This window comes from Bubalus bubalis, chromosome 11 (assembly GCF_019923935.1).
Source record: "Bubalus bubalis isolate 160015118507 breed Murrah chromosome 11, NDDB_SH_1, whole genome shotgun sequence".
Classification (NCBI taxonomy): Eukaryota; Metazoa; Chordata; class Mammalia; order Artiodactyla; family Bovidae; genus Bubalus; species Bubalus bubalis.
In genome coordinates, this window is record NC_059167.1 from 28,421,329 (window position 1) to 28,442,881 (window position 21,553).

The window sequence follows — 21,553 nt, forward strand, 5'->3', positions numbered from 1 at the left end:
GTTCATTTGACATAGATGCATTTCTCCACCCCCAAAATGTGAAGGGTAATCTCAGTTACCACCCCTCACCAAGGCTATGTCTTTCCAAGGCTAAGTAACTACATTTAAAAACAAACCAGGCTGGAGTCCAGTGGGAAGAAGGATGTGACCCACCATTTACATTAGTCCCTTTATGTCAGTTCATAGAATCAAAGTAACTGCATTTACAATGAAAGGGAATGATCCAGGAATAGAGTATCTTCATTTCCATGTTTAGATTTGTCTGGTCTCAAAAAGTGTTAATATCTTGAAGTTTAGCACAAGCCTTATTTACCTAGGAAGCATGAGAAATATGTCAACCCTTTGAAAGACTTCTTATTAAACTGCTGGAGCTTTGATATCAGACTAAAGAGATTAGAATTACATTTTTCAAAAAGATCCATTTCATGTACTAGTGGAGAGGGGAAAATATGCTGGTCTTTATAGACAGTTACCAGATTTAGAGAATATTTATTTTAAAATATAAATTATTACTTCTTGATAAGCTATATTTAGTGCATCAATATCAATTTAGAAAATGTGCTTTTATAGGGAGAATTGCCTCTCCCTGACTTCTCTGTTTACAGTGATCATCACTAGTATTGGTTCTAGCATAAGATCAATGACTATACGGAGACAGAGGTGATGAAAATGGTTTCAAACAGAAAGTGTTTTATGAGAGTTCAAGGGAGATAATCAACGTATTCTGAGAGTCTATTACATGAGAGAGACTATATACTTCACATGTAGTTCTAATCCAACCAACAGCTTAATAAGAGAGGGTGATGGAGGCAAGTCATTTTGCTAGCATCATAAAATTATCTGATTCTGAAAGCACATTAATATAACTCCCTTGTGAATATTCCTTATAACCCTCATCTGTAGTTATTTTGTTCTTTAGAGTAAAAAATCTCACACTTTCCAAATTCACCTCTGACTCTGATAATTTAAGTGGTAATAATTTCTTACATAGTCAGTCTTTTATATTTTTCTTGATGGAGTTGTAACTTCACAATATTATTTTCAAAATACATTTTTAATAAAATCTATGCTTACTTATTTGTGAGTGCTCATCTAATCCTGCATGTACTATGTATTTAACTTTACATTTGAATTTTTAAAATATTGGAATTTGAAGAGTCCAGCCTCCTACTCAGTGAAAGTATTACATGGACAACGTTCTTATTTCTGTTCGAATATTTCAGTGGTGTGAGTTTCATGAGTTTTTGAGGCAGTGAAATCAGTTAATGCGTAGTAGTTTGAAATAAAGTTTGTATACTGACCTGGTACTTACCTTCCCGAAGCTTCTATATATAAATCCTTGTTCTAGCCTCAGAGCCACATAAATAAATTTAATCCCTCCTTCTATCCAACTCACAGTGCTATGTAGGTAGACTGCCTAAATTTTCAGTATTTTTATAGCTTAGAACTCTTATTATTTGACCTCTAAACAGAGGATGACATTAAGAATGGGTTTGAATCATATTAATATGATCAAAAAGAAAAAAGAAAAACTTACAGGAAATAGTGATATATTGCAAAGAGATAAATATGTTTTCTTGCACATGCATGTATACATGTATAAATATACATATATACTAACATATTAATAGATGTTTATATTTATGTATTTGTCTATGTTCTGTGAAACGGGAACGTGAACAAGAAAGCAAATAGCTCTATTTAGTTGTTTCTTTACTACATTCCCCCTCTGATATGCAAGGAAGTGGGACAAAATAAGCTGAGCAAGCTTACTCAGTGTTTCCATGTCTAATTTCAAGTGTACAGTACCTGTTAACTGGCACTGGACTATTTTTCCCTTCAGAAGTGGTCTTGCTTGCCCTATCTTCAAGAGTTTCCTTTGGAAAACAGAATACACTTGGTATCTTGTCACACAAGTATTAAGTCATCTGTTTTTATAGTCAAGTTTTTAATCTTTCTGCCCCTCCACAGATCATTTTCCGCAAAATCAGTGATGTGAAGAAAGAAGAGGAGGAGCGCCTCAGGCAAAAGAATGAGGTCACCCTCAGCATCCCCGTGGACCATCCGGTAAGAAAGCTCTTCCAGAAATTCAAGCAGCAGAAGGAGCTGCGGAATCAGGGGTCAACGCAGAGTGACCCCGAGCGGAACCAGCTGCAGGTAGAAAGCCGCTCCTTACAGAATGGAGCGCCTATCACCGGCACCAGTGTGGTCACCGTGTCGCAGATCACACCCATTCAGACGTCTCTGGCCTACGTGAAAACCAGCGAGTCCCTCAAGCAAAACAACCGCGATGCCATGGAACTCAAGCCCAGTGGTGGCGCTGACCCCAAATGTCTCAAAGTCAACAGCCCCATAAGAATGAAGAATGGAAATGGGAAAGGGTGGCTGCGACTCAAGAATAATATGGGAGCCCATGAGGAGAAGAAGGAAGACTGGAATAACGTCACTAAAGCTGAGTCGATGGGGCTATTGTCCGAGGACCCCAAGGGCAGTGACTCAGAGAACAGTGTCACCAAAAACCCATTAAGGAAAACAGATTCCTGTGATAGTGGGATTACAAAAAGTGACCTTCGTTTGGATAAGGCTGGGGAGGCACGAAGCCCATTAGAGCACAGCCCCATCCAGGCTGATGCCAAACACCCCTTTTATCCCATCCCCGAGCAGGCCTTACAGACCACACTGCAGGAAGTCAAACATGAACTCAAAGAGGACATTCAGCTGCTAAGCTGCAGAATGACTGCCCTGGAGAAGCAGGTGGCAGAAATCTTAAAAATACTCTCAGAGAAAAATGCACCCCCAATCTCTTCTCCAAAATCCCAAATGCCTCTCCAAGTACCTCCTCAAATACCCTGTCAGGATATTTTTAGTGTTTCAAGGCCTGAGTCACCTGAATCTGACAAAGATGAAATCCACTTTTAATATATATATACATATATATTTGTTAATATATTAAAAACAGTATATACATCTATATACATATGTGTATATATACAGTATATACATATATATATATTTTCACTTGCTTTCAATATGATGAACACAATATGGATTTTGATGTGTAAATATTGCATGTCCAGCTGGATTCTGGCCTGCCAAAGAAGATAATTATTAAAAACGTAGATATTGCTTGTATATTATGCAGTTGACTGCATGCACAATTTACATTTATTTATAATCTCTATTCTGTAATTTTTAAAAGTATGATTTTTGTTAACCAAGGCAGTGTAATAGTTGAAGAATCAGGGTCCAACCTGCCAATGTTGCCATGACAAATTTGATCTCAGGCTGAGTATACTGATCTGTCATTTCCTCACTCTTCTGTTAAGTTAAAATTATAAATTAATGCCAAGGAATCATTCAACCTTTTAAACTATTAGTGCCATTTTATGATTTCATTCCATAGGATATTTTTCTGTAACATAGTATTAGGTTATTTTCCACAACAGACAGTATTTGCTCCATTGAAATAACTGTTTTGTTGCCTCAGTCAGACATCGACGTGGGATACGGAACTTACTACTTGGGTTTGTGCATGAATTGCATTTTTGCTCAACTGTACCTCTCCTTGTTTAACATTTACTTAGATAGTAAACATTAACTCTTATGTAAGGATATCCCTACTCCCTTCATCTTGGATAACAGCCACCATCTTATAAGCTCATGTTTTTCAACCCCATAAATACTGAACTATTAATATAGTGTATATTATTATAGAAATACTGCACCACAGGGTAAAAGGGTCTTTTTAACAATTTATGTTAGAGATGCTGATTTTCCAAAGGTGATGAATGTTCTAAATTTTATTTTTAACTTGCTCAAAAGTGAACTTGAAAGGTTCTTAGCAAAAGAAAACCAAGCAAACAATATTTAACATATACAAAATTTAACTAAAATGACATAAAATAAAAAAGAATATAAAAAGATAAGTTTTGTAGCATATTTGTGACTTAGAAAGAATGAAGCACAGATACAGAATTGCTCACACCCGATTCTTACTGCTTGTAAAGGTACTACATGAAACGTGGTTAGGAAAAAAAAAAAAACAACACTAAAAAGTAGATGTTAAGTTGTTCAACTCAGACAACTGCTTTTCTATAATATTATTATAGTTACAATTTTCTAAAGCTTTTTTTGCACACGGTTCTACTGCTGGACTTCTGCTGAGTTGATACAATTGAGGCTCAGGCAGATCTGCTTATGAAAGGAGGGTACTAAAGACCAAATTTCAGAGTCTTTTGGGCCACAAATCCTCTTCTTAGAAAGTGCCTATTATCAACTAAAAAAAAAGTAACAGAAGATCGTGTATAGCTACACTCTCAAATGCTATGTATTGAGAATAAAATGCACATTCATTTGTAAGAACTTAGGAAAATTTATTTCTTTTGACTAAAGTTTATTTTATAAAGTTGATCAGTGAGGCATACTTTTAAATTGGTGCATGAATGACATTTAATAGTGGAAGCAGGGCAGTTAATGTTTGCATTGAGTTGAAAATATAAAACAGTAATTTGTATATTATTGGACCATCTGTACATATATATTAACATACATGAGGTGATAGCAAAATCAAAAGAGATATTTTGATGTATTGTACCCATTTTTATGAGCTTTTTAAACTGTCTCCCAGGATCCCCAAACAAAAACAACAGAACTAAAAGACAAGTTATGACCATCTGCCTGGAGAAGTATAAAGCAAAGTGATTTGTAAACACAGTTGATATTTTAGAACTTCTATTAGAGCTTCTTCGCATGCCCACAAGATGTGCCTCTTTAATCCAAGAATTTCAGGACAGATGTTATGTGCCATGGGTTCCATTTTCCTATTTTTGTGCCCATAATTCCCATTACTCATAATGGAAGCTTTCAGGGTAGCACATCTTCATGCTATGCTACAATAACTACCTACCATAGGCACAGGACAATGAAGTAATCATGGTGTAAGAAATCAACGTTGCAAGTGGGACTCCACTGCTTTCATGATGAGGATGGTACTTTTCCTTGACCTCTGATATTTATTGAATTTCAGGGTATTTTCTATTTAACCATGTCTGAGACAAACTTGCCTAAGCTTTCAAAAGTGAGTGATAAAAAATAATCTGAGTACAGAAATGGTTAGTTTAACTTTAGCCACCTGCTTCAGAAATAGCGGTTGGTGTAAAAGTATGAGTAACTGAAACATCAGAGTGGTTTGTAGCTGGCAATCCATGCCTTTGCTTATTAGCATTGCTAATATTTCCTGTGTTCTAACATTGACTTCATCTAATTGACCTACAATAGTGATGTTCATGTATTGGGAAAAGAAATATATGGCTTAAAACTACTTTAGTACAAAGGAGGGAAGAGTATCAGTTGCTTATTTATGGTGCAGTTATCACACTATTCTTCCCAGCCACCCCTGTTCCTGTGTGCATGACATGATGTGGTGCTGAATACACTCTGCTGTTTTCAGCAGAAATGCATGTGTTCAGCAAACATTGTATATAGAGTAATCTTATAGGTTCCCAGATTCCACAACTCTTTCCAGTCAGACTTACTCAGACTTGGGTAAAGGGTGATCGCTTACTTTAATATGTCCACTAATGATACAATCATGTTCTGTGTTGCCTCAACCAGCACATAGACAGTAGGTTCTCTCTAAGGGGACCAGAGGACTGCATGTTTCATTCTTACGCTGTATAGATGCTCTTGGTGCATCCAGAATAAAATTTTTTATTATTATCTTTCTGAACAATGTAATAATAGGAGTAAATAGATATGTATTTAAAATTGGAACATTTTCCAAAGCACCTTACACATCTTCAATATTCTTCAATAATAATGTATAAGATCAGATGCTGTACCCTGGACAGGTGGTTGCAACATGATAGCAGAAGTCAAACAAAAAAAAATGTGAACTGCATATCAGGATGACAAGTTTTATCAGTCTATATTAGGATATTATTGCACTACATTGATCTAGTAAATAGAGGAGCTTATGATAAAGGCAAATAGGAACACAAAAGGCAGATGACAATTTCAAAGCAGTTCATGTACCACATTGACATAAACAATCTTTAGAATGGTCCAGGCATAGATGTTGAATAGAGACACAGACTTCATTGTTAAAATGGAAATTTTTTTTGTTATGACACAGGTTTCATCTTACATTAAGTATAGCAGTACAAATGTCCTTTCTAATTCTCTGGCTCTGATCTATGGGGTTGCAAAGAGTTGGACATGACTTACTAACTGAACAGCAATAGCAACACAGACGTCCTAAGTATTCAGTTAAAAAAAAATGTAGATCAGAGCAAGAGATTTAGAAAGTTTGGGGTTTTAAATTGTTCCTAAGAACAAATATATATTCCCAGAGTACCCAGCACTTTAATAGGAATATTAATTATGACCACTAAATAAAGTGCATTTTGAAAGCTAATCTTATTGGAGCCTAAATGAAAATCTGTTTTCTGTCCTTAACTTTAAGGAGATTTGGTTCACCTGTTCTATTTTAAATAACTAAATTCTTTTAGAAAGCTTTATTTTTCAATTAGTCTTCAGAGCAATGATTGTTTATGAAGTGTGCAGTGGCTGACACAAGTGAAATTATTTGTCATATCCCTAATAAATGCTACTCTCTTGTAAAATTGTTATCTTTTCATCAATCTTATGTCTCCTTTCCAAAATTTCATGTAGGTAATCAGAAAGTTTGTCTAGAATGTACATACCCATACATGGATAACTTTAAAATAGGAATATTTGTAATCACGTGACTGTTGTGTTTCATACTTTGTTATGTATAAGAGTATTTCTCTTGTGGTCTAGATGGAAAGGGAGAGAAGAAAGAACAACTGTTTGGAAAACTAGAATTCAATCCTAGGATGAATATCTGAGCTCTGTCTTGGATTCAGAATCTGTGTCTTTGTCATAATCACAGTAACTATGAGTAGGTTAGCTGTTTTTTAGTGTATCTGGGCTTCAGTTTCCCAATCAGTAATTCATAAGGTAAGAACTGTCCTCTTCTTATATCAAGATGATGTTAGGTCAGTGGAAAATCATCTTCCTCTTTGATGAAAATAACATTAAAGACAAATTATCATTTTGTTTTGTTTTTTTCTTTCATAGAAGACCAGCCAAGATGCATTTTCTAAATATTCTAGGTTTTAGAGAAGACTTCTCTGGTCAGACAGTGGTGATGAAAGACATAAGTGGCTAAATAATTATTGGTCACTGACATGTGAACATAAGATTTTAAAAAATTATCTGGGGATATAGAGCTACTAATCAAACATGAAAAGAATGAAGAACTTTTAGAAAAGAAGAGAGAAATAAGAGAAAAAGTCATATATCAATATTACGATTTTTCTTATTCTATTTAATCATATAGCTCAGCAGAAATTCTCAATTTTGTGAGAAAATGTAAACAAATTGAGTATTCAAGGTATATTTCATCTTCAACCTTTTGTATGAAAATAATGACTTACTCAAGATAGTGGTTCCACATAGGTAGATGCTCTTATACCAAAATTTTTAACTATGAAAGAATCCTTTCCAATGACCAATCAGTTTTTCAATGTGTATTTTGAACTGGAAAAAGAACAGTTTTAAAAAAGGAAAACCATTTGAATTACATTAGGGAACTACTTATGTTGTATCCTAATGAGAGTGTTTTAATTTTTAAAAGTTATAATTTATGATTAGTGATATCGATAACTCAAAGAAGCTACTTATAGTATGTAAAAATTTATTTTCAAAAATGAGATTCATTTTCTTAATGATTGTTCATTCTGCAAAGACAGGCCTGCAAGCTAAGAGATACACTCAAACCTGCTGTATTACGTTTGCTATGACCCTTTGAGCAAAGAAAACAGCAAAAGCATGTAGAAACAAAGGGGAAGTTTTAATGTACTACAAGAGGTATTTAGATCTCTTATTGGATTTTCTAATCTTTCCATCAAATCAGAATTTTAAAATTGCTATTAAAAATTAGGAATTAGATGTTATTTTTAAAACAGACACAATATCTCAAGTTAAAGGAAGAATAGTTATAAATGTCTGAGACTTCCAAGGAACATTAAAAAAGGTTTAAGGGGATAGATAGATAGATCATCATTGACCATGACTTTTTGCTATGCATTGTAATCCTTATGAGTTATTTGCCAAGTGGTCAGTAACATATTTTTATCTACTGTGATGGGCCTGTGGCATTCCAAGTCACAGTCTTATTACATATGTATTTGCATATGTGAATAAATGGTTTCAATCAGCTTGCTCTCAGTGTAAACTGGTACTTCCTAAATATTGTTAGCAACTTCAGTAATAAAGACTCTTCCAAGTATGATATGACATTTATTATTTTTTAGAGAGCTGATATATATTAATTTGACATTATAGGAAAATTCTTCTCATCTTGGTTTGAGAAAACATACCAAGAAGTTATACATGGGGGACTACAGGATCAGAAGAAAAATAGAGTAAGGTTTTAAGCAGGATAGTCATGCCAGACTGCATGATTTCACAGGAGTCCAGATCAGGATTTGCGTTTTCATATTTGGAACAAATCTACGAAGAATGTAATGGAGATTGTAGTTTAGCGCATGGAGATGTAAGTGTGGTCTTTGGCAAAGCTTACAGGTACAATCAGATCAACTTTTGTGAGTTTATGTAGAATTTTTTCCTTTTTTTGACTTCCCTTTGTTTTAATGGTGTACATTGCTTTACATTACTTTTATTAACTGCTCTGTGTAAATATGTGCAGCCTTTTCAATGAGAAAGGGTAGCTAAGTCTGAATCTTTCATTAATCATCATGTATATATGGCTGGGGAGTAGATGAGGAAGCTTGTCAGGATAGCATAGCTATTGAGATTTTAACACAGGCAGGCAGACCCTGGAGATAAAACTTTATTTTACAGACTACTGTCATGCAAGGGCTATCTAGTCCAACCACAAATTTCAAATATTTCAAGATACGTACTTTAAAAGTTTCCTAAAATTAAAATAATTTTTAAAACTTCACTCTATGATATAAATGTAGTTTTTAAATTTTCCATAGTAGATTAGAATAAATGACAGAGATTGAACGCATAACTGTTGCAAGCACAGAGTGCCTCATCCTAATAATGAACTTTTCCTTTATTTCTCCCCACAATTGACAGATATCAGTAGAGGTAAGTTGCCAAATGTGGTTATAAGTAAGAAGCAAGTTGTGGTCACTAGTATTAATATTTCCTTTTCCAACTTTATTTTAACATAAAGAGGTAATGTATGATATTCAAGAAAAACAAGAAATATTCAATTTTTTGCCTATAATCTCTCTTATTTTTTATTATTGGTATTTGAATGAGACTATAGAATATTTTATTTTTAAAATTTATTTTGACCCACTGAGTTCTAAGTAGATTATGCAGATCTTTTCTTTTTTTAATTATACCACTGTTGGCTTCTTGGCCAAACCACTACTAAACACATTATCCAAATGAACTATTTCAGCTTAGAATAGCAATTTGTATTATTTCCAAATTGAATTAACTTTTTGTATGTTTATTTACTTCAGAGAGTTTAAATAGTTTTCTCTAATGAAAAAAATGTTAATTTTCTTCATGTGATTTATTTATTCTATGCTTTGAAATGTTTTTAAGCTAATGTTTTGGTATAAGGAGGAAAAGCAAGGTATTACATTATACTCTGGGATCCTCGGCCCAAACCATCTTGTTTTCACTTTGATGATAATACAGTGAGAGGTAACCATAGCAAAGATCAGTCTACCTTTTTCATAACAACTGGGGAGGACCCCGATGACACTGCATAAAGCTTTTATAGTTGGTGCACTTTCATCCCTGGCTTTTACATTATCACTGTGTTACTATAGAAATAAGGCCATGACTTGTGCTACATCTAAATATATTTGTTCAAGGAATAGTTGACCTAAAAGTGCAACTGGGCCAGAGTTATAACTGAGGAAATAAAAAAAGAGGAGTGGGAATAACAGTTCCTTCCTCTTAATGTGTTTTCCTCTGTGTGATGCTTTTAGATGTCTATTTATTTATAGATGGTTTATGTTGTCAAAAGCATCGTTGAACCTTTAATGAAACACAGGAAGTGATGTGAAAATTTGTTAAGTGCCATAGCTTTAATACATATATAGATGAGTGCTCCCCCATCAATTGAGTTTAGAACCTCTAGATCTAACTGAGAAGCCGAGGCCCATAAGTACCTAGCTGGTTGGGTTCTTCATGGAGTAAAACCAAGAGGATCTGATCACTGTCTCATTCATGCATATGCACTGACTGTTGAATGATGAGCCAAATCAAGCTGAAAATATCTACAACTGATGCCTAAATAAACCATATTGAGTATTCGTAGTAACCAAATTAAGTCATTCACTACCAAATAATTTATCTTCCTCTGCTAAATCCTCTTCGGTGACATGAAATTTAACGTCTTCCTTCCACAGTCAGGCTCTCTATTGGGAAACTGGACTTTGTGATTAGGGCAACATAAAGATTACTTAGGTCACAGAGATGTTTGTATCATGAATCCCTCATTTGCTCTTCAACTTTTTCCAACCAAAGTATGATGGGAAGGATCCTAGATGAGACCGTGATATAGGTAAAAAGGAAGAACAGCTAGCCAACTATGCAAAATCATGATCAAGATTCATTTTGAATTTCATATCAAAGATATTTTGATAGACCTGGGTATTTAATAACAATATATCATAGTCATGCATTGCCAGTTTATTTTAAAAAATCCCAGTGTGCTTTCATTTAAAATCAAGATTATTTAAAATATTCCATATTTATAAAAATAGTGGCAAAGATTGGTTTTTGATCTCTTCAGAAATGTTTTCATGTTATGATTCTCAGTGTTCTTTTTCAAAGAGGGTAAAAATGTCTTGATGTCTTGTTCCTTCCATCTTATCGGCAGCACTGCCATCTTCCACTGAGCAGTCATCTTCCTCCTTAGATTCTATTCACAGTTAAAGTGAGCTAAAACATGAATTTGATGTTAAGAACGATGTGATTGTTACTGCACTGAAACTGGAAGCCAATTTAGATCTATTTCTACCCTAAATGTCCATTGTAGTTTATGGGAAAAGCAATGATTCCTAGAAGTGCTTGGTACTCAGACAAAACAAGGTAAAATGTGCATATTTATGATAAATCAGAGACTATAGATTTCGTTCTATTCTATGCTCTAGTGACTTTGTTTACATTAGTTGCAGTGTTTTGTATATTATACTGCAGATTCCTGACTAAAACACTAATGTTACTATGGAAATTCACTTTTGCAAATTTGTAAATGTTTTTGCCACTGCAACCATACTAATGGGAATTTGGGGTATTAAAAATGTCTGTATCTATAAAGGTTAATTCACTGGAAACAACTGGTTTATTGTATTGGCCAAGGATATAATGCAAAAACTTCTTGTGATGTTTTAATACCTATGCTAAGCAGTACTAGTTTGTTCTGTTCAAAATTAATTCATGTTTAATAGATCATTTTTTTCTACTTAAAGGTATTGCAGTGTGTAATGCAGAAATTTTGTATGTACTATTGACTTATTACTGATTGCTGAGAGAATGTGTGAAAATGTTTTGAATGCTTGTGATCAAAATTTAATTATTTCTGGGAAGTTTATGGTGATTATCACTTTACTTAAGATTTGTTCTCAAGAAAAAATCATTTTTAAAAAGTGAATTGGCAGGTGGAAGTTTCTAACCCAAAAGAATTCTGGGTTTCAGCACAATAAACTGTATTTCATCAGGGAGGATTAACTTTCATTTTTTCCCACTTTATTTAAATGTGAATATTTTTTCATGATACAGAATAAAATGTGCATTTTATGGAACTTGTTTGAATTGAGTCTTTGTTGAAAATTATTGTCTTGAATTTAGAAAATGAAATGTTTCACATTACAAACATATGAAGCAGTGGGTTCAAATAATCTTTTGATATTAATATATTAGCTTAAAATGTAATTTTAAAATTTTATAATACCTTTCCTCTGATAAATTGTAGTGATGGGAGAAGTAATAAAATTAGAGTCATATCTGAAACTGAATTTTAAACCCCAGTGGTAAGTGTGCTTGAATTAGAAGATATATCTGTTTTGTGAAAGATAGAAAATAAAATCTAGATAGAATATTGGAGAAAATTTTATTTTTAAGAGATTTCTTAATATTTCTTCATTCTATCAATATATAAAAATGTTATTATTTCCCTAACATTATAGGTTTATCCCAGTCTATGAAGCATAAGGGTAGAATATATAATACACAGGAAAATAGAGTACTTTCATTTTTGGGAAACATTCATAAATGGTTCTGCCACTAGCCCTTGAAGCATTAAAAGGTAAGGGTTGAATATATAATAAAGATTGTTATTTGAGAATACAACATTTTTTTTCTAATTGAAGAAATCCAGTTTAAGAGGTGCATTTTTTAATGTCACTGAATGTTGTTGTTCAGTTGCTAAGTTGTCTGTGACTCTTTGTGACCCCATGAACTTCAGCAGCCCAGGCTTCCCTGTCCTCCACTGTCTCCTGGAGTTTGCTCAAACTCATGTCCACTGAGTTGGTGATGCTATCTAACCATCTCATTCTCTGCTGCCCTCTTCTCCATTTGCCTTACATCGTTTCCAGCATCAGGATCTTTTCCTATGAGTCAGCTGTTTGCATCAGATGGCCAAAGTATTGGAGCCTCAGCTTCAGCATTAGTCCTTCCAATGAATATTCAGAGTTGATTTCTGTTAGGATTGGCTGGTTTGATTTCCTTACAATCCAAAGCTTCTTAAGAATCTTCTCTGGCACTGCAATTTGAAAGCATCAGTTTTGTGGTGCTCAGAATTCTCAATGCTCCAGCTCTCATATCCATACACAACTACTGGCAAAACCATGGCTTATACAGACCTTTGTTGACAAAGTGATGTCTCTGCTGCTTAATACCTTGTCTAGGTCTGTGATAGCTTTCCTCTTAAGAAGCAAGCATCTTTTAATTTCATGGTTGCAGTCACCATTCACAGTGATTTTGGAGCCCAGAAAATAAAATATGTCACTGTTTCCACTGTTTACCTATCTATTTGCCATGAAGTGTTGGGACCAGATGCCATGATCTTTATTTTTTGAATGTTAAACTTAAAGCTAGCTTTTCACTGTCCTCTTTCACCTTCATCAAGAGGCTCTTTAGTTCCTCTTCACTTTCTGCCATTAGAGCGCATATATACATATACGAGTTTGTTGATATTTCTTCCAGCAATCTTGATTCCAGCTTGTGATTCATCGAGTCTGGCATTTGACATGATGTATTGTCACCCTGTTTATTTAACTTATATGCAGAGCACCTCATGAGAAATGTCAGGCTGAATAAGTTACAAGCAGGAATCAAGATTGCTGGGAGAAATGTCAACAACCTCAGACATGTAGATGATACCACCCTACTGGCAGAAAGTGAAGAGAAACTAAAGAGCCTTTTTATGAGGATTGGAGAAGGAAATGGCAACCCACTCCAGTACTCTTGCCTGGAAAATCCTGTGGACGGAGGAACCTGGTGGGCTACAGTCCACAGGGTCACACAGAGTCGGACACTACTGAGTGACTTCACTTTCACTTATGAGGGTGAATGAGAGTGAAAAAGCCAGCTTAAAATTAAATATTAAAAAAAAAAAAACAAGATCATGGCATCCAGTCCTATCATTTCATGGCAAATAGAAGGGAAAAACGGTGGAAGTAGTGACTGATTTCCTCTTCTTGGGCTCTAAAATCACTTTGGATGGTGACTGCAGCCATGAAATTAAAAGACAATTGCTTCCTGTCTTGGCAGGAAGGCTATGACAAAACTAGAGTGTGTTAAAAGCAAGGACATCACTTTGCAGACAAAGAATCCTATAGTTGAGGCTATGGTCTTTCCGATAGTCATGTACGGATGTGAGAGCTGGGCAATAAAGAAGGCAGAGCACCAAAGAATTGATGCTTTTGAACTGTGGTTCTGGAGAAGACTTTTAGAGAGTCCTTTGGAATGCAAGGAGATCAAACCAGTCAATCTTAAAGGAAATCAACCCTGAATACTCTTTGGAAGGACGGATGCTGAATCTGAAGCTCCAGTACTTTGGCCACTGGATGCAAAGAGCTGACTCATTGGAAAAGACCCTGAAGCTGGGAAAGTTTGAAAGCAGCAGGATAAGAGGGTGACAGAGGATGAGACTGTTGGATTGCATCACCAATTCAATGGACATGAACTTGGGCAAACTCCAGGAGATGGCGAGAAACAGAGAAGTCTGACGTGCTACAGTCCATGGGGTTGCAAAGAGTTCGACACTACTTGGCAACTGAACAGCAGCAACAATCTGCATATATGTTAAATAAGCAGGGTGACAATATACAGCCTTGACATACTCCTTTCCCAATTTTGAACAAGTCATTCCATATCTGGTTCTAAATGTTGCTTCTTGACCTGCATACAAGTTTCTCAGGAGACAGGTAAGGTCGTCTGTTATTTCCATCTCTTTAAGAATTTCCCACAGTCTGTTATGATCCACACAGCCCAAGGTCTTAGCATAGTCAATGAAGCAGAAATAGATGTTTTTCTGGAATTCACTTGCTTTCTCTATAATCCAATGAATGTTGGCAATTTAATTTCTGGTTCCTCTGCCTTTGCTGAACCTAGCTTGTGCATCAGGAAGGTCTCAGTTCATATACTGCTGAAGCCTAGTTTGAAAGATTTGAAGCATTACCTTGCTACCGTGTGAAATGAGTGCAATTGCGTGGTAGTTTGAACATTCTTTGGCATTGCCCTTCTTTGAGATTGGAATGAAAACTGACCTTTTCTTGTCCTGTGACCACTTCTGAGTTTTCCAAATTTGATGACATATTGAGTGCATCACTTTAACAGCATCATCTTTTGTGATTTTAAATAGCTCAGTGGGAATTCCATTACCTCCACTATGCTTCCTAAGGCCCAGCTGATTTCACACTCCAGGATATCTGGCTGTAGGTGAGTGACCACACTATCCTGGTTATCTGGGCATTAAGAACTTTTTCGTATAGTTCTTCTGTGTATTCTTGCCACTTCTTCTTAATTTCTTCTGCTTCTGTTCCTTACCATTTCTGTCCTTTATCATGCCCATCCTTGTGTGTAATGTTCTCTTGATATCTTTAATTTTCTTGAAGAGATCTTTAGTCTTTCCCATTCTATTCTTTTCCTCTATTTTTTTGTATTGTTCACTTATGACATTAATAACATCACTGAATAGTTATTGATATCTATTTCTTTTCTTTGAAATGTAACATTTTGATTGAGAGAGGACTAAATAAAGCTTTCTCTTTCGTATGGATACATTAGGGTATGTTTATAGAGGGCAGAGGTTCTAAAGGAGTCAGCTCTCATACGGAAGCCAAGGATATGATGATCACACAAAACTAAATGAATATCAAAGTTGTTGCATACTTTCTGCTCAAAATATCAGTAATTAATGCTTCCTCCACTTTTTACCCCTTTTTTCCCTCTTTCCTTACACACACACAGTCAGCAATATATTACAGTCTCTCCATGCAAGTTTGGTGGTAACACCGTAATAGGCAAAGACATCAATTTTTAAAACGTGATAAAACATATTATGGATTTATATAAGATTAAGAGGAGGATGAAATATAAATTTCTCTCCCATGAGACATTTTCTCCTGAGTGTGTGTGGTGAAGAACAAAGCTTGTATGAACCTTTAGATTCTCAATCTTATATTAGCATGCTTCTACTCCCAACCAGCAAGGAAGGTTTTGCTTTCTATAACATTTCTGAAAACAAGTCATATCCATTTGTTTAATCTAGGTAAACAAGCATAAGCTAACTGGATTAAATAAAAATGTGCCCAATGTGAGCAAACCAGAAGTGACATTTTACAGCTGGAATGGATGTTGGAAATGAATCAGCACCACACTCACTTCAAGAAATGAAGATACTAATAATTGGAGAGGGTAAGTGATTCTCCAAAGTTATATGTATAGTTATTGTGATCACATAGGAGCTAGGATTGAAATTCAGCTATCTTGATTCCAGGTCCAATGCCTGTTCCACTATATCACATGGCTGTGTTCATTTTCCACAATGAATACTTGCTCACTCTCTCTGTCTCCCACACACACATTTCAGCTAATGCTACTAAAAACATTGCTAGTCTCGTCTCTGAGTGTTGTTGAAATAACAATTGTCTGACTGTGCTATTTACTTAAAGCTGTGTGTCCTTTATTTCAATTTTATTAAAATGGTATCTCACAAAAGATGTAATATACTCTCCCTCTGATATTATTTGGTGTCCTACAATCATAATACTCTCTTTATTCCTACGAATTTTCGAGTCAGAACTAAATAGATCAAGTGCGTTGTATCTGGCTAATGATGTAAGTTGGGAAAGAGTTCAAGAAGACGTAAAAACTTGGCTGGTTGCTGAGCAACCCAGATGGCTGTGTGAGGAGCAAAAGCTAGAACTTCTGGGCCTTTTGTCTCCTGCAGTCCATGTGGGTGCATCAAACATGACTTTCCATTGTGCCTGATTCTACTCTCTCCTGGTACCCAGACTTAAGTCTCTAAATGTGTGTATGTATGTATATGTGTGTGTTTAGGGAGGGTATCTTCTTTGATTCTTAAAGCTCACTGGGACTGTTTCAATAGAAAGGGAAAGTATATATCTATGTTACAATTTATAAATAAAAGTGTTCAATATGGTCAGTGGCTGGTAGAGGAGTGCTGGCATCTTGTCACCTGGAATCATTCAGCCCATCAACAAACATTGCTTCTGTGTATGATATGATGAGCATATTGATCAAATATAGCTACACACCCAAGGTATGGACCTTTGGGTTGGCTGTCTTCCAGAGCTGTGAATGTTCTGTTCTAACACCCACAGCGAGATTCTGTTGAAATGCTTATGCTAATGACTTTTGAGCTATTTAATTTACTGATTGGCAGGAGTGCCAAGAATGATTCCTGGGTTTAGAGAAAAGGAAGAATTTCAGCTTTCTCATGTTGTTGTTGTTCAGTTGCTAAGTCTAGTCTAACTCTTTGCAACCCCATGGGCTGCTGCTCACCAGGCTTTCCTGTCCCTCACTGTCTCCTAGAGCTTGCTCAAACTCATGCCCATTGAGTCAGTAATGCTATCTAACCATCTCATCTCTTTTCTCATACCTTCTTTAAATTTCTGCCCTCTTTACCCTTCCTCTAACTCTGAACAATTTGGGCAAAGAGAGAAGAGAGCAGATTTTTAGAATCCTGTTTCTTTCACTGCTGCCCATGCACACTAGCTGCTGTTCCCTGTAGTTTTCCACTGGGCTCTAAGCAGGGGGAGGAGAAGAAATACTGCAGGTGACCTTGAGCTGATGTCTTTGGGACTCCCTGCCTGCCTCAGGGAAAAAAAAAAGGGAGGACTAAAGCAAGATATCCAGCAATCACCATTAAACCCTCTTAATGACAGTGTCGGACAGGATGGAATGCAAGGAGGAGAGCTGCTTTCCAGAGCACCAGCAGTTCATAAGACACTTCTGTGCTGTGGGGCTGCCAGGAGCTTCTCACCTAGTCCTCTCTTCTACTAGTGGGTACTTTATTTTTTGTGCAGCCTGGAGTAGGTAGGCATAATCAAATGAGATAATAGTGAAAGTACTTTGAAAAAGTTAATGAGTTATACAAAACTGTGCGCGTGTGTGTGCTCAGTCGTGTTTGATTCTTTGCAACTCCATGGACTGTAACCCCACAGGTTCTTTTGTCCATGGAATTTTCCAGGTAAGAATACTGGAGTGGGTTGCCAGTTACTATGCCAGGGGATCTTCCCGACCAGGGATCGAGCCCGTTTCTCTTGAATCTCGTGCAGAGAGATGAATTCTTTACCACTGTACCACCTGGGAAGCTGATACAAAACTTGAGGTTCTTTCTATTTACTATTAGTTTTCCCAGTACTCAAGGGTAGATTCTAGAATTTATTTGAGGAATCATAAATATCAGTAATACACATGACACCCAATTTCTATGGATGTTCCAGATTTTCTAACCTTCTTTATAGAGAAAATCAAATAAGATCAAAGTTTGTTCAAGCATGATTAGCAGCTAGAGTGCTTTTACTTCCCTATCGACCATTAAAGCAAACACATACCCCACACACCATCTCCTATCCTACCTCCCACTTCAGGAAATAAAATATATTTTTTTAAAAACCTCATTAACTTATGGGCTGTATAATAGCCCTAATTTAATTAATCTGAAATTCTCAAGAAACAGTACCATTCAACATTTTTACTTTCAATGAAAGCATCTTATGAAATCTCTGTTACACTAACTGGAAATTAAGTACTGTTTCAGTATCCTTTCTGATTTATGATTCAGAGCTATAAGATAAATTCCCAAAGTTGATGGTAAAGCAGTAGAGAGGCCCCTAGATGTTGAGTTAGTTTAGGACTCTCACTCAACTTCTTTACCTGCAAGTGAGCATGGCAATTTAGTGCTTATATTGAACATGACACGGACCAAAATTCAATACCAACAACTATACCCTCCTTTATAAGCCTCCCTTCCATGCCCTGACAGGATATCTGCAGCTTATACAGAACTGCATCTTTTGTGCTTTTGCCCTTATTTTTACTGTTTTACTCAAATTGATTTTCTTGTAAAACCAAGATTCTTACTATTTTGTATGCTGTATATAGACGGGTGGATGGATAGATAGATAAATAGAATTGTCTATCATTTGTTTCATAGAGTCCTAATTACTTTCATATGTAATGCCCCCAGTGACCCCATTAGAGACTCAAGACCACAGGTTCTGGGTGATTAGGAGACTTTTCTAAGCTCATACGCTAGAAAGTATCAGAGAAAGTTTTCAAAGCCAGAGCTCTGGCACCAAGTTTATATTTGCCTCAAAGTGTTTCTCAGATTTGCGTTAGATACCTGGTTTTTACATAAGCACTTGAAAAAATAAATGTTAATGTTACTTGAGGGGATTCTTTGGTGTTTCATGGTTCTCATAGAAAGTTATCATCTGATCTCGGAATTTCAAGCTTCCCAGGTGGCTCCGTGTAAAGAATCTGCCTGCCAATGTGGGAGATACAGAAGATGTGGGTTTAATCCCTGGATTGGGAAGAAGCCCTGGAGTAAGAAATGGTAACCCGCTGCAGTATTTTTGCCTGGAAAATTCCATGGACAATGGAGCCTGGCAGGCTACAGTCCATGGGGTTGCAAAACAGTAAGACACGACTGAACACACACACATGCCCAGATTTCAGGGTTTGACCTTGTGTTGTTTCTAGGGCATGAGACAGTGTAAAGGTTCACCATCACATGTGGGCTGTGTGTGCACAGGTGTGAAATACTGCAATCCATGGCATCGCCTTAGTTCCTCCTTTGCATGGTGATCTGCGTGGAAAAGCCCCACAGGAGCACTGAGATCAATGCAAAACTATCTGAGGATGTTGACCTGAAGCTATTTAAAGAAAAAAAACTCTGTGTTTTTCTTCCTCCTCTATAGTTTCCCTCAGTGCTCAAGTGTGCCCTGTACACACTGCAGGTCTTGAAAGGATGCTGGAAATATCCCAGGTCTATTATTTTTAGACTCACTTCAGTTTGAAAAGATTTAACACAGCTAACTCATACAGGAAAAATATACCTATCACATGGTCTTCTCTTTGCATTCAGGATGAGCAAGGCATCATGCATCACTTCCACCTGTCAGAGGTAACCATGAATTCCCCGTTCTTACCCTAGGTGCATGAACAGCCCCATTTAGCATGAAAAGCTCCCCACCTGGCTCATTCTCTATCAGCCAGAACAGCTGTGTTCCTCTCAGTCCTCAACGAAACAGATTTCACTTCCCTGCCAGCCCAAGTTTTTCAAACAAGCCAATCACATCCTCAGATGGGAACCAAGGGCCGCTCCCACCCTCTTGTTATTACGAAGCCTTCCCCTCACAGCCCTTGCTTGTTCTGCTCTCAAATGCAACCCCAGTGCAGCCCTTCATGGAACAGAGTTTCGTTCTCCCCCAGACTGTGAGTATATGTGACTCTAACTGCTATTTCACATTTCCAATGTTTGGTGTTGTGTGTTTAACCATCTTGCACCATTTGGAATGGTGGATTCTTCCATAACCAACACAGTAAAGAGGTTGCAGTTAGAACAGAGTGTTAATTCAGTTTACTGAAGAGAAGTTTAATGTCTATCAACAAACACTGCTCTTCAAAAATAAGCACATTATGTCTCCTCTCATTTTAATTAATTAAGTGACAATCTCTAAATACAGTGGGGCTTTGTAGTCAAATGTGGTGATAAAATTTGATTGGGTATAGATTTTGGATTTTGTCTTTTGACTCGTTGCTAATATTTCATAATAAAGGCAATTTATTTAGCATAATGGGGATCAGCCATGTAGTAAAAATCAATCTCTCTTTATGTAGTTTGAAAGTTTAGAACAGACTTATTTACCTCACTCACTATTCTTGATGGCTGCCGTTTTCTGATGCAATAAAACATAACTAATTATATTTTCCTTCTTGCAAATGTCTAAACTTTCAAAGATACTCACTTTGCATAGTTTAGGTATCAACAGCTTTATAGTTTATCTGGATAATTTGATGGCGAGAGACATTATATTTTTTCCAAATTCATATGCAAGCTTTTGACTAAAGAATTTGGACTGATTATTTAGACCATTGGTTTTTAGTTATGGATAATTTTGTACCCAGGGGGAATTTGTCAGTTTCTGTGACATTTTGCTTGTTTAATTGGGGCAGAAATGTTATGGGTGTTTATTGGATAGAGACCAAGAAGGCTGCAATGCGTTCTGCATCATATAGAATAGCTTGCCATAATAACAATTTACCCAGCCTAATATATCCATAATTATGAGCTTGAGTTGTGATACTGCAATTTATAAGAAAAAAATATATATTTGGCCCTTGTCCCTGTTTTTGGAACAGAGGTCCTAAAACTCTTAGAATTTCCTACGTGATAAGAGGGATGGAGAAGTCTTTTGTTAAAGAGGTGACTTTCAGATAGCAGCTAAGATGGGTTCTGTTTGCCAGAGGAACCAATGATGTGATTAGAGGGTTGGAATCTTTTAGTCCCACCCCAGTGACTTCTGAGGAGGGGAGTGAGTTGGAAATTGAATTCAATCACCAATGGCCAAAGATTTAATCAGTTCTGCCTAGGTAATGAGGCCCACATTACCTGAACCCAGAAGGATTAGGTTCAGAGAGCAGCTTGTTGTACCTGTAGAAATTTGAGGAGAGTGGCATGCCTGGAAGAATACAGAAGCTTCCTATTCTTTCTACATCACTTGCCCTCTGCTTCCATGTGGCTGATCCGGAGTTAATAGCTTTTTGTCATTAGCCATAAATCTAGCAAGTAAAATGTTTTGCTGAGTTCTGTGAGCCTCTCTAACAGATTAAACTCAAGGAGGTGGTCATGGTAACTTCTGCTTTATTTATACCTGGTCAGTCAGAAGTACAAGTTACAACCTGGACCTGCAATTGGCAGCTGAAGTGGAGGCAGACTTGAGGGACTGTGCCCTTAACTAACAGAATCTGATGCTGTCTCTGGGTGCATAGT

The 21,553-nt window shown here is 36.4% G+C and overlaps 1 protein-coding gene across 6 annotated transcripts in view; it reads left to right on the forward strand.

Moving 5' to 3' along the window:
* Positions 1 to 11,828, forward strand: part of KCNH5 (potassium voltage-gated channel subfamily H member 5) — a 388,790-nt gene extending 376,962 nt beyond the window's left edge. For all 6 annotated transcript variants that reach the window (XM_006068056.4, XM_044924885.2, XM_044924884.2 and 3 more), the window contains one exon: positions 1,972 to 11,828. In XM_006068056.4, coding sequence (XP_006068118.1) covers positions 1,972 to 2,919 — 948 coding nt within the window. In that variant the 3' untranslated portion in view covers positions 2,920 to 11,828. The remainder of the gene's footprint in view (positions 1 to 1,971) is intronic.
* Positions 11,829 to 21,553: the final 9,725 nt, after the last annotated feature.